This window comes from Pteropus vampyrus, unplaced genomic scaffold (assembly GCF_000151845.1).
Source record: "Pteropus vampyrus isolate Shadow unplaced genomic scaffold, Pvam_2.0 Scaffold631, whole genome shotgun sequence".
NCBI classification, from domain to species: Eukaryota; Metazoa; Chordata; class Mammalia; order Chiroptera; family Pteropodidae; genus Pteropus; species Pteropus vampyrus.
In genome coordinates, this window is record NW_011889412.1 from 398,530 (window position 1) to 421,829 (window position 23,300).

At 34.0% G+C, this 23,300-nt stretch overlaps 1 protein-coding gene across 6 annotated transcripts in view; it reads left to right on the forward strand.

Moving 5' to 3' along the window:
* Nucleotides 1-17,313, forward strand: part of PCNX1 (pecanex homolog 1) — a 139,390-nt gene extending 122,077 nt beyond the window's left edge. For 5 of the 6 annotated variants that reach the window (XM_023525807.1, XM_011384829.2, XM_023525805.1 and 2 more), the window contains 8 exons: nucleotides 1,801-1,901; nucleotides 2,660-2,810; nucleotides 6,242-6,472; nucleotides 7,268-7,542; nucleotides 8,902-9,107; nucleotides 11,155-11,597; nucleotides 11,996-12,136; nucleotides 12,335-12,692. In XM_023525807.1, the coding sequence (XP_023381575.1) occupies nucleotides 1,801-1,901; nucleotides 2,660-2,810; nucleotides 6,242-6,472; nucleotides 7,268-7,542; nucleotides 8,902-9,107; nucleotides 11,155-11,597; nucleotides 11,996-12,136; nucleotides 12,335-12,475 (1,689 nt within the window). In that variant the 3' untranslated portion in view covers nucleotides 12,476-12,692. Of the gene's footprint in view, nucleotides 1-1,800; nucleotides 1,902-2,659; nucleotides 2,811-6,241; nucleotides 6,473-7,267; nucleotides 7,543-8,901; nucleotides 9,108-11,154; nucleotides 11,598-11,995; nucleotides 12,137-12,334 lie in introns of all 6 variants that reach the window. The other variant, XM_011384828.2, reaches the window with a different exon arrangement.
* Nucleotides 17,314-23,300: the final 5,987 nt, after the last annotated feature.

Here is a 23,300-nt window from a genome sequence, read left to right on the forward strand (position 1 = left end):
TCAGGAATTAGTGTCCAGTATCTTGAAACCATTGTTTCATATATTCTGTCCAAGTCTTTGGTTGTTTCAGGTACAAGGGTAAATCTGGTCTTCATTACTCTATCTTGGCCAGACGTAAAAGCTAGAAAAGCTAAATTGAAAAAAAAAATTTTTTCTCATCACAAAAAAAATACATTGTCAGCATAGAAAGTTAGCCAGGTTGAGGAGGGAGGGAGACAGAAGAAAAAGAAAGAAAATCATTCACAATTTTATCACCTATTATAATCACCTTTAATATTATTTTGTTTATATAACTTTAAGTCTGTACATGCCCCCTCTCTTTTATAGATTTCTTTGCTATTTCTTAAAACAAGTGCTCTCAAATTCTTTATTTCTACCTGATTTGTAACTAGGCTCAAAATTCCTTCAAAGAGCCTGCTGGATGAAACTAGTATATGTGCTGTAAGAGATAATATATCTTTTAAACCACTCTAATTGACAAGCAACTAGAGTATCTCATAGTTACTATTATTAACTAAATTACACAATAATGGTAATTAAATTAACCAATTAATATTAAGTCATTATCTTAGCTTGCCTTGTTTATAAGTTAATGGTTTATAAAGCCAAAAATATATACCACTGGCAAATTTAGAATAAACTCACTAGCCTATATCTATGATTTTTCCATATTTGCATACATTAGAATCATCCAGAGTGTGATTGCTGGGCCGTACCTTCAGAATTTGTTCTCATAGGTCTGAAGTGGCTCAAGAATTTGCATTTCTAATAAGTTCCCAGGTGATGCTGATGTTGCATCCTAGGACTATACTTTGAGAACCATTGTCCTAGGTCGTTTCTCCGTAATTGAGATGCTACCAAGATTTTTTTTCAGTATTGTATAATGTATAACGTATATAGCGTTTTGTTTATATATGTATGTATATATACACATATGTGTAATTGCTATTATGAAATAGCTATTATATATGAAATATTTGTGTATAACAATCAATAAGGTATACAGTTAAAAAATTAAAAACTTGAGGGGAAGCAGTATTCTACAGATATTAATTTAATTTTTTTATTGCGATTATGGTCATTAATGCAGATTAAGGTTAATGCAGCTGTTATTTAATAGCCTGTTTTCCAGAGTAAGTCCAGAAATAACTAATTACTAGATAGACTGTTATGTTCTCAGAAGAGGGCAAGATTAGTAATGATGTATATTGGCAAGTATTCTGAGATGTTTAGCTAAGATCTTAATATTCTTCATCCAGTTCTTTATTAGTATGTCCTAATGTTATAAAGTATTAGATTTTATTTAAAGATTCCAAAGAACCTCCTCATATACACTGATACTTCATTTTATACTGTTTTGTTTTAAGTTTATTTTTATTAGAACTTTTATTTGAAGAGATAGAAATTATGTGCTAGTTGAGTTCCTTATCCTCTCTGATTTATTAAATATATTCTGATTTGTTAAATACTTATGTACTTTTCTGATTATTAATGTGTTTTTTTGTTGTTTTTTGAGGTATAATTGACATATAACATTATATTCAGGTATACAACATAATGATTCAATATTTGTATATATTGTAAAATGGTCATCACAATAAAGCTAGTTAACTTCGTCACCACATAGTTACACATTTTTTTTTCTTGTGATGAGAACTTTTAAGCTCTACTCTCAGCAACTTTCAAATATGCAATACAGTGTTATTAACTATAGTCACCATGCTGACATTACATCCCCAGGACTTATTTTATAGCTGGAAATTTGAACTTTTTGACCCTGTTCTTTGGTTTTTTTTAAAGCCACTGGATGTAGACAAAGATTCCTCCCTGGTGACTCTTTGTTATGGATTATGTGTTCTGGGGCGGAGAGCTTTGGGGACTGCATCCCACCATATGTCCAGGTAAGGAAGACATTTCTGTGTTTAGGAAGAGTGTGGGAAGCCGTATAACCTAAATCTGAAAAATTTGAAATAGTTTTTCATGGAGGTATTCTATGCTAATTTATTGCAAAAGTCTCTTCAGATGTTGTATAAATCTTTTTACTCAACATAGTTGAGTTCTACTAAGTGGTTAACAGAAACGGCTTTTAAGATTGACATGTGTGGGCAACTATTGATAACGAGAACTTAATAGATTTGAGACATTTTGAAAAATAATTATAATGTTTGGTCTCCTCCTTATATACACCTATTTTCCTAACAACTCATCCCTCTTTTTTATGTTTCCATTATTTACTTGCAGTTTTTGTCCAGAGCATTTATACTTTTAATATAGTTGTATATTAGATTTTGGAACTCTAAATACAAACTGGATTTCTTGACATATGCATCCAAATGAATTAGAATTAAGAAATACCATATATTTTAAATTTCTTTTGTGATTACTGCATGTTTTCCCTTAGGCCTTCCTTAATTTCTTTTAAATTACAGACTCTGCCTGTTGTTTATTTTCATGGACTCACTATCATAGTGGTTTATAAAGAGGGTTCTCAGGTCAAAAGGACTTATCCTTGTAATTCTGATTCGGGGCTGCTGACCTTAGTTCTTGGTCTCTGTTTTTAAAACCTCCCAGATGATAGTGATGTATAAACAGATGTAAGAATCAATGTAATGGAAAACTTTTGTCAAAGTATGTAAATTTTTGTCTCCAATCTTAACAGTAATTTAGAGTCATTCCTCTATGGACTGCATGCCCTGTTTAAGGGAGATTTCCGTATTTCCTCAATTCGCGATGAATGGATCTTTGCTGACATGGAATTGCTGAGAAAAGTAGTCGTACCTGGAGTCCGTATGTCCATTAAACTTCATCAGGTAAGAAGCGGGGATTTCTAATGCCTTACTGTTGTTTAATCGTACTTCTTCACTTGACTTTCAAATTATGTTTCTTAGGAACTTTTGAAGAAATATTCTGATTTGAAACTGTGACTTGAAACAAAGTATAACTGAACTAGTTTTAGCATAGGCTAATTGATATAAACAAGAGTTAAGTTCCTACGATATATTTTTGGTCACAAAAACATCACCAGACTTACAAATAAAATCCTCAAACACTCTATTAATGAATAAAAACAAGATTATTTTCCAACGTAATTATTCCAGGTTACGTTTTTTCTCCTGGCAGCTCAGGCATCAAGGTGGAAACCAACCCTGAACAGGATGCCATTCCATCGCAGGGAGCACTCACACCCACACCCGCTCAGAATTTAGACACACCAATTCACCTCATGTACACATCTTTGGGACATGGGAGGCAACTGGGGTACCCAGAGAAAACCCACACACATGGGGAGAATGTGCAGACTCCACACGGACGGAGGCCCCGGCCGGGATTTTTTTTTTCTCATGAACGTAACTAATCAACGTTATTTGAAGACTTGCCATGCTGGCATATGCTGGCATATCATATCATGACTATAGTTAATAACACTGTATTGCATATTTGAAAGTAGCTGAGAGTAGAGCTTAAAAGTTCTCATCACAAGATATAGTGGCATAATCATTCCACTTAACAGTAATCAGATCTGATGATAGAGACCATATGATAAGACTCATTAAAATGTATCTGCTGTGCGCAAATCTGATTGAATCTATCTTTTCCTCAAATAAAATGTGAATTACAAGTGATTTTACTATGATCAAAAATGTTGGAATGAAGTTAATGTTCCATATTATTTAGGAGCATTACTAATAAGAGATATATGAAAATCTCTGTGAAAAAATGGAATACTGTTTTGAAGATTATAGGGAAAATGTATATTGGGGAACAAATAGAATTGTCCATCTCAGACTAGCTTTAGAGTTTTGAGACAAAATTCAGTGTATTTAAAAGAAAAAGGTAATGATTTCAGATTAAAATATTTTTAAAACTTCAGAAGATCTCAAAAGGTACCAGTTATATCTGCTATGTAAGAAATAGTCTCTTTCACGTAGCATATTTATCTAACAGTTACTGACAGACATCTTCAGTTGATTCTAAACCTTGCAATAGATATTTCATCTTCATGTGGCAGAGAAGAAACTGAAGCATAGGTCCAAAGCCTCTGAGACCTTAGGGTTCTCCATCTAGTTTCTCCCTACAAGTGCTCTTGGCCTGTTGCTGCCACGTCCATTTCCTTACATGTTTCTTTTGTTGTGGCATTATTGCCTGTGACAGTGGCTCTCTACCTTATAATCAGGTCCAGCACACACTCTGCCATGACTGACAACAACAGTGACAAACAGGGAGGATAAGGAGGTGGAATCGGGAACCTGGGAGCCACAGAGGGCATGAGGAGGGGAGGAAATAGAGAATTCAAATGCAACCTGGAGAAGTTTCATAGTTTTGATACAGGAGGGTAGAGAATGACCTGTGAAATAACAAGCAACAGCCATTTATTGAGTGTTACCTTGAGCCAGACGTTGGTTTGCCCCTAAGGGACACTCAGACCAGGAAAAGATAAACGTGTAAATTAGTACCGGTCATCTCCAAAGTTCATATGTAGTATTCTCATGAAAATCTAATATATTAAAAGGATTAGTAAATACTTGCCACATGACCCAGCAATTTCATTCCTAGATATTTACTCAGAAGAATGAAAATGTATGTCCACACAAAGACTTACAAGTGCACGTAGCAATTTTACTCACAATAGCTCCAAACTGGAAATAACTCAAATGCCCATCAGTGGTTGAACATACAAGTTATGGTATTAGCCACATGATAGAGTATTACAGAACACTAAAAAGAAATGAACTACTGTCAGATGCTACAACATGAATGACCTCAAACATTTTGCAGAGTAAGAGAAGTCAGACACGTAAAGATTATCTATTGTATGATTTTACATATATATAATTTAAAACAAGCCAAACTAATCTTCAGAAACAGCAGATCAGTGGTTGCTTGGCACATAGGTTGAATGCCAGAAGATGGGAAGGAACTTTCTGGGGTGATGGACATGTTCCATACCAGACGGTAGCAGTGGTTGCATATAAAATGGGTGTAATTTACTGTATGTAAATCATACCTCAGACTTGATTAAAAAAAAAAAAAAAAAAGATTCCATTCCCAGACAGCTAAAAATACAACTCATTACTTTTATACTACTTTATAAATTCTTCAGTCCCACCCTATCCTCTAAATTTTTGCTAAACAAATATTTCCAGTTTTCATATATTTTCTTTGTTTTCCTAATTTAAGTTGTTTTTTCATATTTTCATATATATTTTTTTCTGATAAAGGATTATCTTACTGATATCAGTTAAGGAACATTTAAACTACAGGAAAGGTCTCTCTAAAATTGTGGGGTTTTTTTAACCAGGTACTTTTCACCTGAAGTCACATCTCTGGAATGATCTAATATTTTATTTTATCCTCCTGTCATCTAGTTAAGATATGGCTCAGAGCTATGAGCTTTGAGGACAGATTAAGAGTCCTAATCTTAAAGAAGCTAGTAAAGTCTTCCCTGAAAAACCTATTGTTCTTAATAACTACTCATTCATTTGATAAGTAGGTATTTAATATCTACTTATCTACTGTGTGCTGTGTCATTTAGTATGGATGAAACAAAGTATATGAAATGTATCTTATTCAGAAACCTAGAAATTAACATGGGATACGGGACATTACCCAAATAACCATAACACAAATCTGAATTTCTGAAGTGGTGTGTTGCTAAGGAAACACTATATTGGCTGCTTTCCTAATTATAATTGAGAGGTCGATAAGTTTTTATATGCAGGTAAAGTAACTCATTTGTACTCAGGCCAAATGATGGGAGTGTATACTCTCTGAAGGCAAAATGAGTGAGAGCAAGAAGGCAGTATCCACAAGGATGCATGTGCAAGTCTGGAGGTTAGAGAGAATAATGAAAGTATTCACCGTACATGCGAATAATGTTTCATACTGTAAAAAATTCTCCATTACACTATTTTATCTTTTACAACAACCTTGTCAAGTAGGTTAGAGAGATAATACCAGCACTCACAAATATCAAAACTGAAGCTCAAAGAGGCTTATTAGCTGTTTCCTAGGTTTAGAAAATTAGTAAATGGTAATGCCAGGACTTCAACACATTTTTAGAGTATTTTTTGTATAATATATCTCTAATAATATTAACATGTGCTGATAAATATTTGTATAAATCAGTTTTTAAGAATTTTCATTTCGCAGCTTATTTAGTAATTATAGACATTTTTTTATTATCCTAGAAGTCATTCTCTTCTTTTCCTGAAAAAGATATACTTTTTATTTTTGTATATAGGATCATTTCACTTCTCCAGATGAGTACGATGACCCTACCGTGCTCTATGAAGCCATTGTATCTCATGAAAAAAACCTGGTAATAGCCCATGAAGGAGACCCTGCGTGGCGGAGTGCAGTTCTTGCCAACTCTCCCTCCTTGCTTGCTTTGCGGCACGTCATGGATGATGGCACCAATGAATACAAAATCATCATGCTCAACAGACGCTACCTTAGCTTCAGGGTCATTAAAGTAAGTTTTTGAGGCACAAAAAATTGGAACTTAAGATAACCTATACAGACTTTTAAAAAGTAGTTGAAACTCCTTCACAGAAAAAATATATTGTTTATGAGCACTTAATTTGACTTATTCTGTCAGTAATTTAGTCTGTCCTCTCAAATTTTCTCATGATCCATAGAGCCTTAACATTTTTGCTTATTTCTGTCTGGACAGTCTTTATTTATTATATAAGCTATTTAGGTGGAATCTTTTAAGACATCCGCTCTATGTTGCTAATACGATGTGATTCCTAGGCTGCAAAATGCCATAATAGTGATCAGTAAATGGTTCACTCTAATATTTCCCTTTTTTTTATTTGCTTGTTTTTAAATCATCTCAGGACTTCGGGAAGCTTAACTCTGAAATTTTATTTTTGATAGTTTGTAATGATTTATTTCATTTAATTAGCCACGAGGTCACAAACATCCTGTCAACTCTAAATATTTGTTAGCTATAATTTTTATCAAAAATATTATCTCAGTTACAAAATTCAGTGCTTCAATAAATTGGAAAACTAAATGGACTACATTTTACTTGATAATTTTAGAAGACAGAGCAGAGGGAAGAACTCTGTAGGTGCTGATTATTTAGCAGCCCGCTAATGACAATGGAAAATGGGTTAACTTCTATTCAAATGTGACCCACTTTTCCTGCTTTTCACAGCTGGTTTTCATGATGTCTTTTGTACCCCTCCCATTTCTGCTCTTCTGTTTATGTGAATTTCATTCTTGGCCCCTTGACCTAATCCCCATGTGTTCTGGTTTTTAGGTGAATAAGGAATGTGTCCGAGGTCTCTGGGCAGGGCAGCAGCAGGAGCTTGTTTTCCTACGTAACCGTAACCCAGAGAGAGGTAGCATCCAAAATGCAAAGCAAGCTCTGAGAAACATGATCAACTCATCTTGTGATCAACCTATTGGCTACCCGATTTTTGTTTCACCCCTGACAACTTCTTATTCTGACAGCCATGAGCAGCTTAAAGAAATTCTTGGGGGACCTATCAGTTTGGGAAATATCAGAAATTTCATAGTGTCAACCTGGTACAGGTGAGTCGTTGGGTTGCATTTTTCAGTGGTGGAATATCCTGACTTTTTAGGCAGTGTGCATTACCATCACCTGGAAAGTTTGTAGAAAAAATACAGATGCCATGGCACAATATAAATCTGTTATATCTGAACTTCAGGAAATAGAGCCTGAGCATTTATATCTTCCAGCTCTTATTAGGTATATCTAATGTACAAATCTGGTCAAGAATCATCACTTTAGCATTTAGTAAAGTCTTGAATAGTTCTCTTATTTTCTTTGACTTTCTGTTGCAGCATATCGCCACTATTAGAATGTGTGAGTCAGCAAACAGGGAAACAGAGAAAAACATGAGAAACTTGTGCAAATTGATTACTTTCTTCTATTATATTTTGTTCCAGCAGTAGGGGGAGCACTCTGTACATTGGAAACTCCTGGTTATGCGATGCAGAGATACTACTGCCATTTTAATAATCCAGTCATCACTCCAATCTCAAATATGTAGTGTCTTCAGGAATGAACATGACTTTTTCTCTGCCTTTTTGTCTAGTAAATTACAATGTATGGTGTAGGAACAGCAACCACCTTTGGTGGCTGGTGAAGAAAAAAATCACAGAATATTATTTTCAATTTCTTCAGAATTGTTGTTCAGATCCTTAAATCAGAGCTTAAGAAAAACAGGATCTGGGATTAGAGCAACAAACACTCAAATAGGTGTTTTAATTTAAAAACATTAAAAAGTAAAGTTTTACCATTTTAACATCAGTCCTATTAAAATGGAAGAACACAAACCAGGATAGTGTTCAAAAAATTTTTTTTCAAAAAATACGTATAATGTTGGATATTGCTTTGTGTGCCCAGGACTGAGGAGTTTCCTGTGATGTAGGATTTTCAGTGCTTAAACCAAGACAGTTGTGGGCAAACCAGGACAGTTGGTCACCATACACATTAGTTTTAAAAAAAAGGGAAAAGGAAAAATTATTATAGCAGCTCCCTTCAGGTGTGCTACAACATAAATTAGGTTTAATTTAAATAAATTAGATTTACAGGTGCTGTAAACTTTAGAGGCACTGAATAGACACTGGCAAGAATTCTGTTTCCAGCTGTGATCTTTATGGTACTGTGTTATGTGCAGTTCTTTATTATGGTTGGTGTAGGAAAGATGATAGAATATTTAGATCAGTTGGGAAGTATCGAGGCAGTGAATGTAAGAGTAAGATATTAAAACATAACGCATTTTTGTTTCTAATATTGATTGTACCATAAAGACTTTCAAAGGTGCACATTAGTATTATCATACATTCAAAATAGCCGGAAGAAGAATAAAATACCTATCTTGAAGTGACCTTGGATAATGCGTTTTACTCTGGTATTTGTTCTAGGTTAAGGAAAGGTTGTGGAGCTGGATGTAACAGTGGTGGGAATATTGAAGATTCCGATACTGGAGGTGGAACTTCCTGCACTAGTAACAATGCAACAACTGCCAATGATCCCCACGGCAGTGTATCCCAAGGAAGTGCCGGAAATCCAGCCCCGGGATCAGGAGCAGGACTCCATCCGCCTGTCACATCTTATCCTCCAACACTTGGTAATAAGAAACAAAATTACATGTATAATGTAAGCCTCTTAGCTGTGGGGTTCAGTTAGTATGTGTGTACATACAAAGAGGAATGATATATTACCTAATTGGAAATTATATAGAGAGTATTTTTATTTCCAGTTGTGGTCATTATCCTACTTATTTATATTTATTATATATACATAGATATATAAATATACACTATTCGAAATATGTCTTTAAAAGTATCCTTTTTAAAGGCTAATAATAATTAATATAATTTATATAACTTCTCTCCTGTTGGACAATGATTTGGTTTCTTCTGAGTGTTGTAATAATCTTTGTATATGAATCTTTGTAATCATATATTATTTTCTTAGGCTAGAGACTTTAAAAATGGAATCACTACATCAGAGTTTATGGAAATATTTAAGACTCATGATATATCATGTCAAAAATATGTCCAGAAAGTTTTTTTTTTTTTTACCAATTGGTAATCTGGCCAGTCATATATAGGAATGCCCATCTGGTAACCTTTAACCAGTTTTGAATATTATCAGTTCCTGCCTTGGCATCCTGCTTGCTCAGAGGGGCAGGAGAACAGGTAGTCTTTAATTTACTGTTTTAATTCACATTGCTCTCATTCCTGAGATTGGAAGCTTTTAAGTGAGTTTTTCAGCTGTTCCTCTTTCTGAAGGGCCTATTAAGTTTCTTGCCCATTTTTCTATTTGGTTATCTTTTTCTCATTTATATTTCTATATTCTGGATTTGAGTTCTTTGTCAGTTTTCTATACTGCAGACATCTCCCATTCTGTCTCTTGGCTTTCCCTTCTCTTCTTGTGAAGAGTGGCTTGCTGCTTTTTGTTGAGAAGTTAATTTTATTGTAGAGCGATTTACTGTTCTTTTCCTTTATGATTAGAACATTTTGTATCCTTCTTAAGAAAATGTTCCCAATCTTTAAAAAAAAAAAAGTATTCTTAAATTACCTTTTACATGAGCTCTACCTGGTATGCAGCAGGAATCAGATTTCATCTTTTTTAATACGGCTGGTCACTTAATCCAGGACCGCCCTTTTCCTACTGCTTCACTTGGATCAGATGAATTCTTAAGACATTTACTTCAGTTTACTTCAATTAAAAAAAAAGTCCACATCCTGGACATGCCCGATCTCGTCTGATCTCGGAAGCTAAGCAGGGTCGGGCCTGATTAGTACTTGGATGGGAGACTACTGAGGCACAACAGGTGCTGTAGGTGTAAAAAAAAAAAAAAAATCCAGTGGTACTGGAATTGTTAAGACTATAAATAGGTGTATGATCAACATTTTTAAGATTATTTTTTAACTTCTGAGTGAAAACCTAAAACTTTTAACGTGTTTTTTTAAATGTTCCATTTCTTACATTGTTTAGTTCTTTATTTTTAGATAAAAAGTACATGTAGCTATTTTTTCAATATAATAATTATTTTCTTATAATCTTAACATCACTTGAGTCAGGATCCAGCCATTTGAAAAAGGACACAGAAGAATCTGCTATTCAGTATCACTGATAATTCATATTTGTTAGTAATCCTTTATAGGAAAATTACAGTGTGGTATTACTGTCTCTCCGTAGGTGGCATAGCTTGTCATTGGAGTAGATTATAAGAACATTCAAACTATACTTTGCAAAATAGAGCTCGCCATGTAGTAGATCCTTAATTAATATTTCTCACTATCTCATTTGTATGAGATATTTAATTTCCAGTTTATTAAAGAGGTCTTGTTATTCTGAAATCCTTCTGTGAAAGATATTTTAGGATTCAAGCCAAGCTTAAATTGTGACATTTGCTGTAAATTGTCTTTCTCTTGCCCCAGAATTTGAATTTTAAAATGCTGTATCAAAAAAAAGATTAAAAAACCACACAAGAAAACACATCTGAGATATTTATTTCTATTTGATGACTTTAAAAGTTTTAGGTATAAAATTTAAATTCAATAAATTCAAGTAATTGCTAAAGGGAGAAAGTCTTAGAAACTACAAAAAAAAAAAATCATGAATCATTCCACTTAGAATGAGTGCTTTTGTTTCTTCTTCCCTAGGCACTAGCCACAGCTCTCACTCCGTACAGTCAAGCCTGGTCAGACAGTCCCCTGCTCGGGCCTCAGTAGCCAGTCAGTCTTCTTACTGCTACAGCAGCCGGCATTCATCCCTCCGGATGTCCACCACGGGATTTGTGCCTTGTCGGCGCTCTTCTACCAGTCAGATATCACTTCGAAACTTACCATCATCCATCCAGTCTCGCCTCTCTATGGTGAACCAAATGGAACCCTCCGGGCAGAGCGGCATGGCCTGTTTGCAGCACGGCCTGCCTTCTTCCAGCAGCTCCAGCCAAAGCATCCCAGCCTGCAAACATCACACGCTCGTTGGCTTTCTTGGGACAGATGGAGGTCAGAGTAGTGCCACTGATGCACAGCCAGGCAACACCTTAAGTCCTGCCAATAATTCACATGCCAAAAAGGGGGAGGTGATTTACAGAGTCCAAGTGAGTAAGCCCAGAGTTCTTTTTGCACTGTGCCTCTTATTTCTTTTGTTTGTTGAGTGAAGGACTCTTGTGAAAACATACCTTATATCTGAAGACTAGAACATTTTTGAATGTTACAAAAAAAGTTTCTGCTGGCATTAAAACTGAAAGCCAGCAGTTTTCCAGTGGTGATATTTGTTTCCTACTCAGCCATTGTCATGTGGCCAGTGCAGTAAGGTCTACCAGTAAGCTAAAAGGAATTGTGGAGGTGGCTCTTAAGATTGTTTTTTGTTTTATTATAGGCAGTGGAGAACTTGAGACACAGAGTCCTATGAAATAAATTTTGTTTAGGATTATATAATTTTTGAATTTCATGAGAAAAATGAATTGGAAATGATCTATATTTATTTACAATATAGATCGTGGATCCCAGTCAAATTCTGGATGGGATCAACCTGTCGAAAAGAAAAGAGCTGCAGTGGCCTGATGAAGGCATTCGGTTGAAAGCTGGGAGAAACAGCTGGAAAGACTGGAGCCCTCAGGAGGGCATGGAAGGCCATGTAAGTTCTGTTAATGGCACCCTCTGGTGCTCTGACTTTTTGTAGTTTGACTGACTTGTATCCATGTTTTAAATTGATTTATGTACTTATGCTTAATTATCTAACAGTTTCTACCTCTAATCTTAAGTGAAGAATAAGAGTTTGTGAGTATATTCAAGGTCCCTGCCACTAATTTCCTGTTTTATTTTGAATCATTAGGTGATTCACCGATGGGTGCCTTGCAGCAGAGATCCAGGTACTAGATCTCACATTGACAAGACAGTACTTCTGGTCCAGATTGATGACAAATATGTGACTGTAATTGAAACTGGGGTACTAGAACTTGGGGCTGAAGTGTGAGCCAGTGTTTTATAACTACATTTCTTTTCCTTCTGAATTCCAAGACATTGGAAAAAGAGAGGAGAGAGCAGAAGATGCCTGCAGGTATCACTTTGATCCTTTATAGGAGAGACTTGAACATAGAGTGGGCTTGGTTAAGCGCCTCTCCTTTGCCCTTCACCCTGACTCCTGTCACTGTTTTTGTCCCCAAATAAAGCTGAAATATTTTTTTAAGTTAGCTGCCAAGAAAACATTTTGCATGAAGGATAAAACTGTTAAAATACATCCTTTAAAAAAGTTTTTTTCCTATGCATTGCCTTTGCTTTAAATCAGCAAACTCTTGATTTCTAAACTATGATCTCATATTTTTCTAATTTCTTTGCCAAAAATAATTGCCATGTTTTGTCATAGAACACAAAATTCATTTCCTTGACTTTTAAAAACAGAACAGTATAGAAACCTTCAGTTTGACATATAGCAGTATAAAAGTTTAATGTACAGTGAAAAAAAGAGACTATGAACAGACATAGATATATCTTATTCCTTGAGCGCTAAAACTTTAATGAAAAAAACTGCACTAATTTTTTACAACAATGCACTAAAGTCTGAGATTTCTCAGAACATTTATTTATATATATAAAAATAAAATACCATTATTTAAATTGCCTTTGGGATTTACCCCTTCCCTTTCCTTATAAACATACATAGCAGAAACTGAGCTGCCCATTTTTCTGTTAGTAGTCTGTACTTCTTGCAGTACATTGGATGTTTTCTTTAAAATGAATACTAAGTCTCAAGATAAACATAGTTTCATCCTTGGCATTTCCCGGAACCAATAGTCATGAGTCGGTCTTGTGAACACTACTGCCAGCTCCTGTGTCCACACTGCAGATGAGCTCCAGCATGGTGAGTGCCCCAGGTACTCTGCTTCCCTCCACTTGGGGAAGCTCTGCTGGGGTCAGTCTCGGGAAGAAAATACTCTTGCTTTTCAAAGAAGAAGATGAATATCCAAGAATTTAAAGAAAGGATTGGTTGCCTTTTATTTTAAGAGTTCTTAGCTCTTGAAGTCATTCACAAGTAGTTCAGTTAATCAAGTAAAATTTTTTCAAATACAGTTATCTAAATGGTGCAGTTCTTATTGTTATTTCTCTCTGTAATAACTTTGCCTTTTATTTTCTTCCTTCTTTTTCTATTACTTGAATCTTATTTCCTGTAATTTATAGTGTGTAGCTGTAATTTGAAATATTTATAACTGTGAAAATGACTTATTCATATGTTGTCTCATAAATTTTATTTTTTTTAAGTGCATGTATTCAGGGAAATATGTAACTCAGATTTATAATTGGGCTAGGTGGGAACTGCAATTTAGATTTAATTTGTCAACTTTTGGCATTTTTTAAATCCTTCAGAAAACTTTTCCTTTTTGTGTGAAACTCCAAAGAAGACTGTACATATCCTCTGAGCATTAGGAGCAGCCGTCTTTCTAACCTCTGAGTGGAAAATGAAAAGCAGGTGGAATTAATTTTAACTATACATTTAATCTAATATATCCAAAGTATTACTGTTTTAACATGTGGCACTAGTCATATTTCAAGTATTCATTAGCCACATATGCCTACTGGCTATTATATTGGATAGCTTGGGTTTAAAGTATCTTTTTGATGAGGTGACAGGGGAGAGAAGCTGTTTTTTCTACTAATTGTGATGAGATCTTCCAGCATAGCATAACACTTCAGTAAAAGGAATGAGAACTAAGAAAGGAAGTAAATAGTTAATATACAGCATCTTACTGCATTTCTACTCAAAACCTATTTATTTTTCCTTGTTCTAATTTAAAATTTTGTGGTTATTCAGGACCCAATGTGCCTTGTGTTGATGTTTCCAGACTTTACACTTTGCAAAATTTACTGTTTAAAAACATTTATCAAATGATTTTCTGAACCTTTACACAAAGGTACCTTTCTGAATTGACCAATTAAAATCTATTTTCCTGATACTGTCATTATATTCTGTATTTGCCTCTTTTTGGCAAATCTGTAGTATGCCATTAAGGTTCGAGCTCTTTTTTTTTCCTTCTGAAGCTGAATATATGATTATCTATATCTATTTATTTATTTAAAATCTTCTCAAAGGAATTATGCTCCCTGCTGTTTGTTGTCTTTCTGAAATAAATATGATCATTTTATGGTCATTGCCTAGATGATTAGTGGAGCCTTTTCAATCTTAAATGGAAGATAACTCATTTTCCTACTCAGAAAAAATAACCCTCAATTTCAAATAATTCAGTCAGAAGTGTTAGACTTATTTTTATTCCTAGCCTCACCCCCTACCCTCAGTTGTTAAAACACATCACATACTCCAAAGTAGATTTCAAATGCCAGACTAGATTGTATATAGAACATATATATTGGGTCTTGATTTGCGGTAGCAGCTAATGGACATTTTTCTTAAAACAAGTTGAACTTTGTTATCAGATAGTCCTGTAGTGAAGTTTTATGAATGAGAAACCCTAAAAAGAAACTTGTTCTTATTTTTTAAGACTAAAACTGTCTTTTAAATAATAATACTTTGCTAATAATTTCATCAAGGGAAATAGTGATAATTGAAGAAAGATTCATGTCTTAAGAATAATTTGACCTAAATTATTATGTAGAAATATACATACTTCAATTAATTAAATTGATCATACATGTCTTATTCTACACCACCCCCCCAGAAAATAGTGAGCTATTTGTGTAGATTCCCTGCTTAACTTTTTTCATTAGTCTTTCAAGAAAGACTCCAGCATATATACGTTAGTGTCTTTAGTTCACATTTGCCCAAACTTTCAGAGTTCTATAATTTAAAAGTAAAAATATGTAATTAAAACACTAGATTTTTTTTTTTAAATATGGCTTCATTGATATCTATTTTTTTTCTTGTTTAATTTTATTTTTTCCCCCTTTGAGTTATAAATTTTTAGCTTCTCTTTTTGTTTCCTCTCATTCAGTAGCAAAAATAATTTTATAACTCAAAATTAAGCTTTTGGTTAATCTTCCAGCTTATAACTTCGTGTGAGCCCTCTTTTTACATTTTCAATACTTGATGAAACTTTAAATGTTCACTTTTTTCTAAAGAACGCTAACTTTTTTAAGAGCCTAAATTAATACATTGATATGTAAGGGGCTTGAGAGTACTTGATGAGGCCGTATATTTTTAAGATAAGAGGAGATTAGTTTAAAATCTAGTTTAAAATTAGTTTAAGATTAGTTTAAAATTAGTTCCTTTCAGAAAATTAGTGAACAAACTTCATCAGTGTTCTGCCTTCTTTGGGTTTCCATTACTGGAAGATTAACTTCCATTAAGTTCGAAGTATTTTTTAAAATATTTCAAGTATATCTGAGATACTTCTATTAATCCTTGAAACAGAAGTAGTCAGATAGTGTTTCTGTCCTGAGTGAAATTTTGAAAATTACTCTGTATACTAAATGTCTGGCAATGAAAATACAAGTTTTTATGTAGGAAACTACATCTCATTTAAAAAGATGTATTTTTTTCTAGGTTGGTTTATTTTTATACCTCATATCAAAATATAAAAAACAGCCTCAAATCTAAGCAAGGGTGGCTTAGCCTCAGTAAATTCTACTTTGTTTTTGAGTAGCATCCTTCTGCTTCTCTTAGAAATTCTTCATTTGGTGGATTGTTACATTGAGTCATTCATCCAGAACTGGGTCTTTTAAACTTATAATTTGCCCAGAGTCTAAAGTGATCTTTTTCTTTTAGTTAATTTTTGAAAATCCTTCCTCCAAAATATGTGACTTGAGAAAGAGATAACAGTAATTTTGAGTAAGAATTCTTGAAATTTATATATATTAGTTACTAAACTATAAACTGCAGTCCAGGTTGTTAATTGCTTTTGTGATTATTTTTATTACTTCTTCATGAATATGAACAAAGCCCTTCCCCCGCCCCATAAGTTTTCAGTATTCATTCTTAGTTTTCTTTGTAGTATAATGTGATAACATAAAATTACTTTCCCCGGATACAGACCCAGTTGATTATTTTTTTGATCAGATACATTTTTCAGATGATGTATAAAACATCCATTTTTATTTAGAGGCTTTTCTTTTAATTCCAAGAAGAATGGAGAAAATAATGTCAATCAAGGCTAAGATGATACGTGGAACCTATTAGTGGACTTTGAACTTTATGTTTTAGTAATATGTAGAAACTGAGTTTTATTGATCAGGAGAAAGAGAAAAAATAGATATTACTATGTATTTGTGCAGCATACATTTTAATACTACATTGGATATGTATAATGGATTTTTTGGTGTGTTCTTTTTTAAAGTATTAGAAAACCAGCCTCTCTTTTCTTTGTTTCTCTTATTTAAAAAAACCTAGCTGACGTACATCTAGGCCTTCTCATTTTTAACTTGTTAAATGTTTAGGTAAGAACAGTGATTGGAAAGGGATTATTATAGAAATAGATCTGGAAGATATGTGAGTATTAATTTTGCTTGAAACAGACATATATTTTCTGCTTTGAATCGCCTCATCACAGTCATCTGTCAAGAATTATGTGTGATAAGAGTTTATTTCTTATCAGCCACATTCCTTCTGAATTAAAGTAAAAAAAGTTCTGTTTGTGAACTGAACTTTCTCATCTGCCATTTTATGGAAGCAACGTAACACTCTTTGGGGGAACCAGAGCTGATTATCATCGCAAGGTTATATGACAACTCTGTTCTAAGACTTATACCTATTATATAGGGTTATACCTTTTTTTCTTATGCCTCAGCTCTGTACCTGACAATTTATGATTCGGTGGAGCCAAGCTAGAAAAAACAAAGATCATCTAAGATTGTGATGAGGATGAATTCCTGGGTATCACTTGCACAGATGGGGTGATGACCTGGAACTCAAATCAGTGTAGTAGTAGAGAATGAGATGGCCACTCCATATGGCTTTTGGGTTTAGTGTAGTTGTGGTTAAACAAATTTTTTATATTATGAAGCTTGATTCTACAACCAAAATAATAGAAATGAGGGCAAAATCATGTCTGCTTGTGCTTTTTAAAAGCTTGTAGTTTAAATAAAAATAAATTGTAAAAACTGATAATCTTAACCCTGTTCAAGTCTGGCAATGAGCTCTGCATGAGGAAATGGAAGGAAGAGTACTGATGATTCTAGGAAGGTAGGTGTGAAGAAGGAAAATGGGTTTCCCTTTTCTGATCATGGGCTCTGAAAGGATTCATTGCCTCTAACCAGCATTCAGTATAAACCAGAGATAAGAATATATGTACTCGCGTGCGTCTGTGAGTGTGTGTGTGTCTGATTGTTTGTTATTCTAAACAGCTTGTAAATATTGTAGTTGTTTAAAATGGAAAATAAAAGCTGAGATTTTTTTTTTTTTGCAAATATATTGCATCAAAAATACAGTATTGACAGTGGACAAAACACTGAGGAAATAAATTTTTTTTTCATTTTGCCTTCTGTCCATTTTTGTCAAATTAAGAAAAATTAAAATATACCATATTAAACTCTTCAGATCGTATTTAAAAACATGTACATGTTTCTGAAATACAATCATTTGAAACAAGCTTTGACCTATAAACATGGTTCATCTTATAATAGAAATATACATATTTTGTATTAAAAGGATATCTTTTCACACTTGGTAGAAGGGTTGTCATTTACATCTTCTGAATTTATCTGAATGTGTCATTAATGAGATATTAGATGGAACATGTAGGATTAGGATTATTAAAAAAGTGCATATTCATTATATTGTACTAAATTACAGTACAGAAAAAGAAAAGAACATTTGGATTATGGTCACCAAAATCAGGCAAATGCTTAGTTGGGGTGTGTATAAACCTACAGATTTCATGTATCATACTTAAAGAATATGAAAGCTGATTTACACTGAGAATAGATATGCTCTTGATTAAATCACTTATTAAACCTTCGGTGAGTCATTTTACTAGTTACAACCCAAATCAGCAGGATATAAATTACATGCCATCTGCATGAGAGCCCCAAACAACTTGTGATCTTCCTGCCAGGGATCACAGTGGCACAACTGGAAATGGAGCGGTATTTAGTATTAAAGGATAGTATTTTTTCTGGTGACAGGAAACGTGCTGGTTAAATGAAACCCATCTTCAAAAGAATTCTTCATGTATGTGAGCCGCATTGATCTTGGAGCCAGAGATTCAAAGGGAGGTTGACATGAAATTTGGGCCCCATTAAACTTCTTTGTTATTCTTAAAATACAGTTTACGTAGTGTTTTCCCTCCTAAAGGATCCGGAAGAGTTTTGCTGATGGGTATCCAGTGAATCTCACCATAGAGGTATGTTTTCTTCTGGGGCAGGTAAAAAGCTCTTTTGTGAAGTAAAGACACGACTAAATAATGGCTTCTTGAGTATTCATTCAGCACTTACTATACAAAATACTAGTTTTATTTTCCCCCTTCTTCATATGTGCTTATTAAAGGAAACTAAATATAATTAAATCGTATACTTGGAGAAGTATAAATTGTAAATTGGTATAAGAAGATCCCTAGATTGCTTTGTAGTTCCTCAGGATATACATTAAAAGCAAGTGGCTAGAGAGGAATCCGTCTTGTGTGTAAACCTTTTAAGAAACCTTTCAATTTCAGTGCCCAGTAAATTGTGCCAAAAGGGAAAAGTCATTCTTTAGTCCAGGGTTCTGGGTTCCATTTTGCTCCCAAGAATATTGTACGAATGCATAGTAACTGGCCCATATAAGAATACTCCAGGTTCCAGTCCCATCCTGAAGCACAAGCTCTTGACCTCTCTTTATCAGATAAAGTCAGTGTCCTGGGACAGCACTGAATTTTTTTTTTCGTTTTGCATATTGATTTCTTTTTAATGATGGTGACATTGGTTAACAAAATCCAATAAGTTTCAAGTGTACAATTCAATTCAACAGTAAGTTTCAATTCAACAGTAAGTCATATATATATTACATTGTGTATTTGCTGCCCATAGTTAGATTTCTTTGTCACCACATATTTGACTCCTTTTACCCCATCTAACTCCTCCCTCTCCCGCACCCTCATAACCAGGGCAGCACTGAATTTAAGCAGATACCAAGTAGTGCCCCTAGATTCATAACACAGTTGACATTTGAGCAATATGTTTGAACTGCATAAGTTCATTTGTATGTGGATTTTAAAAAATAAATATACAATCAGCCTTCTGTATCCAGGGGTTTCACATCCATGGATTCAACCAACTATGGATAAAAAATAGTATTTTTGATCCCCGGTTGGGAAACTGTGGGTACGGAGGGATGACTGTATGGAATGCATCATTCTATATCATTTTATGTAGGGGACATGAGAATCCATGGATTTTGGTATCCTCAAGGGTCTTGGAACCAATTCCCCTTGGAAACAAAGGGACAACTGAAGTTTTGGGGGAGTCAGAAGTTATATGTGGATTTTCAACTGCATGGGCGGAGGGGAGGTGTCTCCAACCACCATGTTGTTCAAGGGTCAACTCTACTGTTAATGGGTTGCTCTCACATATCACCCACCACTTCTCGGTTGTATACCAATTAATAATACAGTATGTCACAAACATCCCAATGGGAATTCACAGTGTAGTATGAATGTCTAAAGCAAGGTGTACCTTTCTTTAGATAAAATACAGATTCGTCTAGCTTATAAATTTGGGGCAAATTTATAAGCTAGACGAATCTGTATTTGGGGCAAATTTATAAGCTAGACGAATCTGTATTTGTTGTACAAAAGTTGTACAACAAACTTTTGTACAACTGCGATGTGAAACCATATTTATTTTTTTACAGTGAAAAAATTTTAGAATTAGCCAACTGGACTCAGTTTAGATTATCTCAGTTTTGTAAATAGAGTCCTAAGATATTAATTTAGTTGAGATGCTTGCAGTTACAAGAAAGAGAAAACCCAATTCAAAATTGGTGAAACAGGAAATTGGCTCACTGCAAAATCAAAGATAGGCTGGGCTTTCAGAATTGGTTTATTCATGTTACTCCAAGTCTATACATCTGTACTTTTCTCAATTATACCCTCTTATGTATTCTGCCTTCCTTTGCAGACTGGAGCTAGGTGTTTGTATTTCTGGACCTCATATATCATCATTCCCCAAAAAAGTGCTTCCTGTTACCTCTTGAGTGGGAAAATTTCCCAGAAGCTTCCACATATTTCTCTTTGCATCTTATTAATATAGATTTGTCATATGCAAGATTGTTGTCCCTATGTTCTGATTTTCTAAACTAGTCACTGATGAGAGAAACAATCACCATGATTGGCTTAGACAAATCAGCCTGACCTTGAACCTAGAATCCATTCCCCAGACTGTATGCTTGCGTACAAGGAGTTGACCACAATGTCCACAGCAGATCTGTACGTAGCTTTCCAGAAGTCTAGTATTGTTTTCAAGAAACAGAGACTTGGACCACCTAACAAATAAGGTATTTCATCTAGGATGTATCTGTAGCAGATCTAGAACAGAAAGTCAGCAGAAACTGAGGTGGGCGTAGGTCCAGATGTTTGCTCTCTCTTTCTAAGGGGCTGCCTTGTGTCTCATGACACTTTCGTACTTCTCCATGTAAATTACTTTTTTCCTTGAGTTATTGGGAAAAAAATTGAATAAAACCACCCGGACCTGAAATGATCTTTAGGAGCGGCTTTTAATTAGAGATTCAGTTTCTAAAGTACTATTCAGATTTTTTTTTTTTTTTAGTCTGTTTTGTTAAGTTGGGTTTTTCTAGGACTGCAGTTCTCAAACATTGGGTCTCTCGATACTTTTACACTTTAAACTATTGAGGCCCCTCAAAAATTGGTTTATGTAGCTTATATTTATTGCATTAGAAATTAAAACACATTTTAAAGATGTTATTTTTAAATGAACTCATTACATGTTAACACTTTTATTTAAAATAATGTTTCCAAATGAGAAACTATATCACATCTGAACTCCTATCTGCTTATACATACAATATGTTGCATTATGTTATTTTGGTTTAAGAATATGAAGAAAACCTAGCCTCATACATTATACACACACACACACACACACACACACACACACATATTTGGAAAAGAGTATTTTAATAGTCTTTTCAGATAATTGTTGATATTCTTGTTTTGATACTTTACTAAAATTTGACAAGTGGTAGTTTCTTAAAGGTTAGTTGCAATGAGGAATCCCATTTGTACTGGATTACATTAAAATCCATTGCTTTATCTTACTTGGAATGGCTTTTTTACCTGTGTGTAATTTTATAACATCATTTATTGTGTAGAAAATAGTGGATCTCTGAGTTTTACAGATTTTCCAAATGTTGACTAATATCGATACAATATTTAAAAATCACATTTGCTCATATTGACATTGATCTAATCAGGTACATCTTTATCTGGAATCTGTACAGTTCATGTGACAGAAGTTTTATAAAATTAAAATATTTGATTGAAAGCTCAAATTTTGTCATTGGTAATAAATATTGTCGGTTCTTTTCCCTAAAGCAACTGGCTCACTTCATTTTTGAGGAAATATCAGATACTGAAGTCTGAGTAACTGTAGTTTGTCTATTAGTCATTCATTCTTTGAAGTAAAAATGGCCTTGCATGAAAAAAGTGACTATCTCAGCTCATAACTCAATCAGAAAAGGCTATTTGAGAAAACTATACTTTGGTGTGCTGAAGTGATTTGTGCATACTTCCCATTTTGCCACATAGAATATTAAAAATATGTGTTTTGGAGGAGCAAGATTTTAAAAATTAACAATTTTTGTTGCTTCATTGAGGACATTCTTAAGTGAAACTGACTTTTTCCCCTTTGAATGCATGGTGGTAAAGAATAAAATGGCTACTAGTACAGTTTGGTACCATTGCCTTAATTCCTGCTAAAGCTCCCAGTTTTACTCACCACTTCTTTTGCACAATCATTGCAAATGTTAATACAGTGAAAAAGGCAGATGATGTATTAGTTATGAAAATAATTTTGATTTCGTGGAGTTGTTGAGAGGGTCTTGAGCACTTCTGTGAGACTGCAAACTATGCTGTTGAAGTCACTGTTACATGCCCATCTCATTTTCATTTTCAAATTTATTGGCATAAAGTAACAACATTCTTTCACCTTTGTAGTATTTGTAACATCCGTAGGGATGTCCCGGCTTTCATTCCTAATACTGATTATTTTTGCCTTCTCTTAGACTCAACAAGAAATTCTTTTCAAAGAACCAATTTTTGGCTTTGTTCATCCTTTGTTTTTGTTTTTGTTTAACTTTATTTCTACATTTATATTTATTTATTCTATTTTCTAGTTTGCTATTCCTAACTTTTCGAGATGAACACTCAACTCTTTGTTTTCAGCCTTTGTATTTACTATCTGCATTTTAAGGCTACATATTTCTTTTTAACCACTGGCTTTGGCTGCATTAAATAAGATTCGATAGATTGTATTTCCATTACCAATCATTATTATCTATTTCTACAATGAAACCTTCTTTTACCCATGGGTTAATTAGACCCATATTGATTAATTTTCAGATATTTGGCAATTTTCTACTTAATTGCTTAATAACCATGGTCAGAGAAACTCTGTATGATATTAGTCCTTTGAAATTTGTTTAGCCTTTCTTTGTGACTCTCTCAAATTTTGATAAATGTTCCAATGAGCATTTGGGAGAAATATTATAGTCCACAGTCAAGAAAGCCTTCTATACCATATATATCACTTGCTTTCCCTGAAACAATAGGCTGACTTCATTTTTGAGGAAAAATTTAGTCGATTTTATTATGTTATTCAGATGGTGTATGTTCTTAACAATTTGTTCTTTGGTCTATAGTTAT